Source organism: Marmota marmota, unplaced genomic scaffold (assembly GCF_001458135.2).
Source record: "Marmota marmota marmota unplaced genomic scaffold, marMar, whole genome shotgun sequence".
Classification (NCBI taxonomy): domain Eukaryota; kingdom Metazoa; phylum Chordata; class Mammalia; order Rodentia; family Sciuridae; genus Marmota; species Marmota marmota.
In genome coordinates, this window is record NW_026000172.1 from 1,851,782 (window position 1) to 1,859,632 (window position 7,851).

The following is a 7,851-nucleotide window of genomic DNA, read 5'->3' on the forward strand; positions in this document are numbered from 1 at the left end:
CCCCCCCCCCCCCGCCAAGCAGGCGCCCTCCCCAGCCCCTGGTGGCACCTGCTCATCTTCCAAGGCTCAACCTCCCTCCACACCCTCCTGGACCTGGGGAGGCCAAGGGGTTAACGCAGGCCTCTGGGCCCAGAACCTATGTCCAGTCCCATCCAAACCCTTCCCACTATGTGACCCTGGCCACAACTACCCAGCCTTTCTCAGCCTCAGTTGTGAAATGGGGAACTCACTGTGCCCATCTCAGCAGTTTGTGAGATTGGTGGGGCATTGAGGATCCTGGCTGGGCACGGTGCCCTACACATCAGGGGGCACCTGCTCACATTCATCTCTGCTCTCTAAACTGCGCCCTGGAAATGTGGCTCATTGTCATCTGTCTCCTTGGTTATCTGTCCAGCACAGACCTTGATGTGTGCCTGGCCTGGAACCAAGGCTGGCATGAAGGGATAAAGGGATGGCTGGGTGGGTGGGTGGGTGGGTAGATGCATAGATAGGTGGATGGATGGGTGGGTGGGTAGATGTGTGGATGAGTAGGTGGATGGGTGAATGAGTAGATGAATGGATGAGTGGATGGATGGGTGGGTGGGTGGATGAGTAGGTGGATATGTGGGGAGGGTGGATGGATGGATGGTTGGGTGGGTAGATGTGTGGATGAGTAGGTGGATGGGTGGATGGGTAGATGGATGGGTGGGTAGATGGACGGATGGACAGGTTCACACAGTGAAGTTCCAGAGAACATGAGCTTCAGTCCAGATCAGCTCTCTTTTCACTGGCCGTGGGTGGCCTTGTCCAGGGAGTCACAGCGCATGTGGCAAAAGACTGCAAAAGCCCGCTGACTGACCCTAGTCCAGTGTGCCTCAGCCTCTCCTCCATCTCAGCCTCAGGCCCTGGAGCCACCCCAGTAGGGCCAGACTTGCCGCCTGTTCAGCACTCACCAATTGCCTTCATGAAGGGCTCGAAGTTCTCCTGGCTCTGCAGCTGGTACTTGCCGGAGAAGTTCATGGTGGCGGCGAAGCTCCCTGTGCCCACTGACACTGCTGGCTGGGCTGCTCAGTGCTGCAGCTTTATAGGGGCTTCTTCCCTTTCAAATATCGGCCATAGGTCAGTAGCTGTCGATTTCTTTATGGCCAGGTTCAAACATTAACTTCCGAGAGCAATGGTCAACGATAAAATCCAGGATGGGCACATCAGAGGTTTTCTCTACTCAGCAAACAGCGACGATGCCAATCAGGGCAAGCCCGAGGGCCCTGCAGCCTCTCAGTTGAGTGCTCACCCATCATGGAATGTGCATGCATGCACACTGTGTACAGGTGTGTGTGCACGTGTATACACACACACGGGGTGAGTACGCATCTGTACGTGTACATGTTTGTATGTGTACTGCCCACACGTGGATGAGTGTGCATCTGTACGTGTGCACGTTCGTATGTGTACTGCACACACGTGGGTGAGTGAGCATCTGTACATGTGCATGTTCATATGTGTACTGCACATGTACACAACACACCCAGTTTGGGCTCAGAACCTTCCTTCCTTACACGGCCTGAGGGTTGGTCCCCACTGCTGTCATTGTCACAGAACTGTCATTGCCTGTCACATCTCCACAGTCCAAAGCTCTCCTGCGTGAAGTGCTGAAGTGGCCCTGGCTGCGTGAGGGGCAAGCTACTCACACCCTGTGTGTGCAAATGGGGAAGCATTTCTTTGGCAGGACATGGTCAGGGAAAGGAAGAAGGAGGGCTCTGCTGACTCACCCCAACAAGGGACAAGGGACGGGTGACATGTGCGAGCTTGACCCTGCACTTGCAGAGACCTGAGGCTGCTCTAGCCTGTCTCGAGGTGCAGTGGATCCGCATCCCCCACTTCCACACCTGAGGGGCTCTGGATGAGCACCGCCCACTTCTCTCGCTACCCCGTCTGGGTCAGATGCCAGTCTCTGCATCAGCAGCAGCCTGTCCCTGACCACCAGGCCTGTCCACTCTCGGCAGCACAGATCATCCTGACATGCAGCCTGAGCACATACTCCTGTTTCAGCCTCCAGGGCTGCACGTCACTCAGAGGCCACAGGCCCTGGGCATCTGGAGGGTGCTGGTGTCCTGTGTCCTAGCCAGACGACCCCCCCAGCAGCGCTGTCCTTTGCTAGCATGAGCTCTGGTTTCTACCTGGGAAGTGATTGCCCTGCTCCACTTCTAGCAGGGTTGCCAGTCTTGCGAAACCCAGCCCCGAGTTACCTTGCTGCCCTTTCCCCTCTTACTCTGCGGGCCACAGTCTCAGGCAGGCGCTCACATGGGGCGACTGTGCCTCTGTCTGCACTCACGGGGCTCCTCTGCCCTCCTCCGCCTGTCAACCGCGTGGCTCCTCCATAAGCCCCCGGGACTGCAGCTCTGCCAACCTCTATGTCCTGAGGCCTGCAGGATGCCTTCCTGTGCCTTCTTTCCTGAGGGTTTTCCTTGCCTTCCCCAATACCCGGCACATAATAGGACCGCATCAGAGACGGATCAGCAAATAAGAACCATTGAAGCTCCCGAGGCCATGCTCTCCTGGTTGAGGGAAAGAGAGATGGTCAGCGATCCTCCGCCCTGCCAGCCAGGAGACGGGGGGCTGGTTTATCATGATTAGTACGCATGTCTGAATGGGCTGCAGCTTGGTGGAGAGTCCAGTGGGGCGGGTGTGGGCAGGGCTGGCAAGGTGTACTTCCAGCCTGAACCTCCCAGTCCCGCGTGGCCTTTCTCCTCCCTTGCCACCCGGCTTTGCCATTCTGGCCTATGCTGAGCAGGTGGCTTCAGAGCCCAGACTCTGAGCTCCTGGACAGCTCTGTCCCCTCCCCAGGGACCAAGTAAGTAAGGGACCTTACTTGCAGCACAAGTCTAAACGCTCATTGCCCAGCTGCTGTCCCCTGCTCTGTCCCCAGCAGCTGGCTGGGCAGTGGGCTGTCTGCTCTGGTAGCCAGGCAGCCTCAGCGTCTGGTTGGGCAGGAGACAGGAAACGTGGGTGGATAAGAGCTCACACAGGGGCATCAGTGCCGTAGGAGGCACCCAGGGAGCTCAGGCCGATGCAGCCGCACCAGGCACATAGCTGTGGCTCTGTCCCCTGTGTCCCCCACCCCAACCTTTGTGCCTCCAGGGTTTACATCTGCTGTTCTGAAAATGCTCTCTGCACCCGCATCCCTGCCGGGGGCGGGGGGTGTCAATAGGCACCCTGCCATCTGCCGACAGCGTTGGGCACACTGGAGCACGTGGCCCCCTGAGAACTCTGGCCATTCCTAGGCACCACAGTCACCTGGGCACAGGGATGGGGATGGGCAGGGGCCTCAAAGGACGATGGGCACAGGCATGGCCCTGTCGTCTTGCTCTGTCTTGACTTCATGTCTTTTGATGTGACTCGCTGTCCTGAGGGCTCATTTGGACTCCAGTCTCCAAGTGGAACCCTGCTCTTCCATTTTTCTCTAAGTGAGAAAGTAAAAAAGCCATTATTATTTTTTTTAATTATTATTATTTTTTTTTTTTGTAAAAAAGCCATTATCTCAGGAAGTGGCCTGAGAATTCCTCTTGGAGAGGGTGTGTGTATGTGTGTGTGTGTGTGTGTGTGCGCGCGCGCACGTACAGGATAAGCTGCTTGGGAGAGAGGGTGGGGAGCCCCCAGACCTGTGTGTCCTTAAGAGGCGGGTGGGAGAAGACACAGGCTGTCCCGATGTGCAGGGGACCACTGAGGACCCAGGGAGAGGGGAGAGGAGAGGGGCCCACAGGAGGGCTTGGGGTGGGGTCACTTGCAGTTCCCAGTGGCCACAGGCTAAGGTCCTAGGAAGCTGCCTGTCTGCGGCAGAGTGAGTGCCTGTCCATCTGTCTCTAAGTCCCTCTGGTGTGACTGCGAAGGCTGTGGTGAGACGCACTATGTGAATCACAAGTCATTGTTAGGAGCGAGAGTGTGACCTCGGCGGGCCTATGACAGCTCAGGCAACTAACCTGGAAAGCAGTGTGGCAGGAAGCTGAGGGTCCACAGGGATGCCCCAGAGGGGTCCCCAGAAATCCAAGGAACAAAGCTCATTTCAGATAGACTCTGGAGTCCAGTGTGCCCCAGATGGCATCTGGGTCATCTATGTTGCCTAAACCTGGGGTGACAGCCGGCCTGTGTCTGTCTGATGAGCAGCGGTCGAGCCCAAGGCTAAATTCAAGATGTCCCGAGACCTCCTCCACCGGCCTCCCTTACCACCTGAGGACCGTTGCCAACACCTGTGGAGGAGTGGATGGGAAAGGGCTTGGGGTGGCGGAGTAACCAGAAGTAGAGAGCACGCCCGGTAGGCACGAGGCCCTGAGTTTGAGTCCCAGCATGGCAGAGAGAGAGAGAGAGAGAGAGAGAGAGAGAGAGAGAGAGAGAGAGAGAGACAGAGAGAGAGTTTAGAGTCTTACAACTTAAAGCCAATGAAACAAATAACCCCTGTGTAACAAGAGCAATGGTCATCGCCGCCCCACCCATCAAGTGCGCAGGGGCCGGATCCGGGCAGCCCTCACCCTAGGCACTCTCTTGCACCCTGTAATCTCCACACAGAGCCCCTTCCCTTGACCACAGGCTTCAGAGGGCTGGGCCAGTGCAGCCCTGAGTCTAGGGTGGGGAGTGAGGGAAGGGCAGGTTCCCCACAGGGAAGGTCAGCCTCCATCCCAGGACCCCTGGGGAAGGCCCAGTCCATGTGACTCTCTAAGAGCAGGGCCCATGGCCATCTCCCCGTGGATGCCCTGCCTGGCCCCGCACTTCTTACTCTGAACAGGCAACTCCTGCAGACGAGGAACAGCACTGGGAATGTGACTCAGGTTGGTCAAGAGCTGGCACAGCTGGTGAGGAAGTGACCGCTCCCCAGAAGGGTCAACGCCCAACAGGCAGAGAACAGGGGAACCAGGCTGATGGGTGGGAGGCCAGGAACCCCCTCCCCCAGCTCCAGACGGGGCCATTAGCAGGCAACCAGGAGTGTGTGTGTGTGTGACGTGAGACCACAGGCATTGTAGCCATTTCAAAACCTAACTCTCATGAGTAGTTTTCCATAAAATTAGGAGAGGGTAATGACATCTTCCACCCACTGGCTGAGCAAACATAGGAGATAAGCTGAATTACAATGACAAAGTTCAAGTGGCTTTCAGAGAAAAAAGGCTCCAACTCCCTGGGCACAGCCCTGCGTCTGTCAAACCAGAGATGGCGCAGCCCCACCAGGTCCGCTAGGCTTCCCCCTCCTCATGCTGCCTACGCAGATGGGAGTGCGTGCGCTTGGTGGTGGCCAGGAGGTGATCAGCATTCATTTTAGAGCAGGCACCTCTGCAGGTGTGTCTGACCCTGGGTGCCCGCCTGCTCCGCCAGCTTGCCTGTTTCCTGGGCATTTTGGAGGCAGACAGTGCCCCAGGAGCCCAGGGCTGCAGAGCAGAAGGGCAGGGCCAGCTCTGCGTCACCCACCGCGTGGTCCTGGAACCTCCTGCCTCCGCCTCCCCGTCTGTTAGATGGTCACGGGGTTCTTGCTCTTGTGAAAGATCCATGTAAACTGCCAAGTCCTCAGGAACACGGAGCTCACACCACAGGGGACCAGGGCCCCTTGCGTTTGTCTCTCAGGGTCCTAGGGGCCACCCTGGCCCAGGATCCATCTTTCAGTTAATCCCCTGGCTTGGCGGCAAGCTTCCTCCCATCTCCTGGCCAGTCACGCTTTGCTGACGGTCACCCAGGTCGCAGGCCTGAGGCTCCGCTTGGCTCCTGCAGGCTGTGGACTCGAGCGCCTGGTCACCTGGGCTTAATTCCAGGTCTGCCAACCACTCGGGGGCCCAGCCTCCATCCGGGGCTTCCTGCTCTGCCTTCCTACCCGCTGTCCTGGCACCTGGGAGTCTCACTTATTTATTTTTCTCCTGTGACTTTGGCCACTCTAGGCCACGCTTCAGCCACAGCGGCAGCCATGCTGGGGGCTTCATTGGCTCAGTTGCTCACTCCGTTGGTGCGGGAGGACCTGTGCTTGTACACACTGTTTTAAGACTTTCCTGTAGGACCCCTGGATGAACATACATTAACAAAAACAGTTTTAAAGACATTGTTAGGCGTCATTGCACGTGTGCCTGTTTTGTTCTTCAGTCCTGGTAAATTCCTTAAAGAACTCACCTGTCACAACTGTACCCACCTAGGAGGGGACCTGCCTTAGGGGACTTTCAATAGCTGTGGCATGTTTTAGAAACCCACCCACTTGAAGAACCCACCAGGACTCAGGGGTAAAAACATGCCCAAGAGAAATGCAGGTGGTGGCTTGTGCTGTGAAAGGGGTCACGCAGCAGAGCACCCAGAGTGAGCGTGCAACCAACACCCTTCCCCAACACGGTGACATTTTAGGAATGTCCTTGTTAAAGTGAAGCCTTCCTGTGACTCACTCTGAGGTCCCCAGAGAGCTCTTCACATGGCAGGTGGAAGAGCCTGTGGAGGACACAGCAGGAGGTGGGGGACGAGCAGGCTGGTGGAGTCCAGAACGAACTCAATGCTTATCCGCGGTCAGCACATAGGCCCCTATTTTGACTGTAAAAGCTGATGCTGTTTATTTTTCCTGTGTCCTTTGTCCCCTTGGGGTTATAAGCTAGCCTAGTTGGCTTCTGAGTTAGCCTGACACTTGAAAGCAAACCTCTACCAACTCGCCACCCCTGCCCGGCAGCCCAAGATCCATGGGTCAGCAGCGAACCCCTGGCATCCAGGAAGGCTCAGTGCCACACCATTCCCAGGAAGCCTCCTGAGCCCTCTGCCCTTTCTGCAGCCAGGACCAACATCCCCGCAGCATTTCCATTATATCAACAGTGATAACATAAGAGCCTCCAGTAGCCAAGTGCTTTTTCTCATTGACTTCTCAAAACTACTTAAAAGGTCCACATTATGTCCCCATTTTCAGATGAGGAAACTAAGCTACCTGATTTCTACTCCATGAACACAATACGTCCTACAGTGTGGATTTTGTGTTGGGATCCAATTTTAAATTCACACAGGACCTCACTGCCTAGCAGGGGACATGAGGGAATTAGAGCTGCCATCTGGATGGGGAAAGTTTGAAGAAGACTTGGAAATGCAGAGAATGTTTGATTAAGAGTAAGAAGGCTGGGAACAGTGGCACACACTGTAACTCTAGCCACCCGGGAGGCTGAAGCTGGAGGATGGCAAGTTCAGGGTCAGCCTCAGTGACTCAGCTACATCCCATCTCAAAATACAAAACACAAAGGGCTGGAGATGGAGCTCAGCCGTAGAGAGCACCTGGGTCTGAAAACCAGTCCAGCAAAAAACAAATAATAAATGAATAAGAGAGTAAGAAGGCGTTTTCTGGTTGGTTAAGGAGCTAAGATTCTCTCAGGAAGAGAGGAGAAGTCATGGAGCCTGGTTGCTGCAGAAAGACCCGAGATGCAGGGTGGAAGGACAGGATGACGGCGAGGGTGGGCGGGGGCACTGGGGCTGGGAGCAGGGGAATCAGCCACACAGGGTCAGGGAGGAGGGTGACCGCGTCCCCCACAGTGGGACATGCAGCAGGGCTGTGATCTGTGCAGGGCACACTACAGACAATCATGCATTTTGTCTACTATGTTCTAGAGAAATATAGACCAGTTTATGATCTTGTGGACATTATTGTTTAGGAGAAGGTCAAGATTCTTTTTTTTTTCCCCCTTCAAGGAGTAGCTTAGAGAAAAATATCCCGTGACACGGGACAGGATTATAGCAGTTGGAGTCTGATGTGGTAAACTGGCAATAATCTAGGCATTTTCCATGAATGATTCATCCTCGGGACTGGTTTCCAAGGTGTCGGAAGAGCTGGAAGAGACCAGGAGGGAGGACTCTAAGCTGGTGCTTGTGCCCGGGTGGAGCCCAGGG

General features: G+C 55.8%; 1 protein-coding gene and 1 long non-coding RNA gene across 2 annotated transcripts in view; both read right to left on the bottom strand.

Annotated features, from left to right (window-relative positions):
• The window catches only part of Fabp1 (fatty acid binding protein 1), a 4,800-nt gene extending 3,711 nt beyond the window's left edge, over window positions 1-1,089 (bottom strand). The window contains exon 1 of the mRNA XM_015506357.2: window positions 933-1,089. Coding sequence (XP_015361843.1) covers window positions 933-999 — 67 coding nt within the window. The 5' untranslated portion in view covers window positions 1,000-1,089. The remainder of the gene's footprint in view (window positions 1-932) is intronic.
• Window positions 1,090-3,440: 2,351 nt separating this feature from the next.
• On the bottom strand, window positions 3,441-7,045 carry LOC125611930. Its single transcript, XR_007342187.1, has 2 exons — window positions 3,957-7,045; window positions 3,441-3,867 (listed from the first exon to the last, which is right to left on the bottom strand). It is a non-coding gene; the product is annotated as an uncharacterized LOC125611930 (long non-coding RNA).
• Window positions 7,046-7,851: the final 806 nt, after the last annotated feature.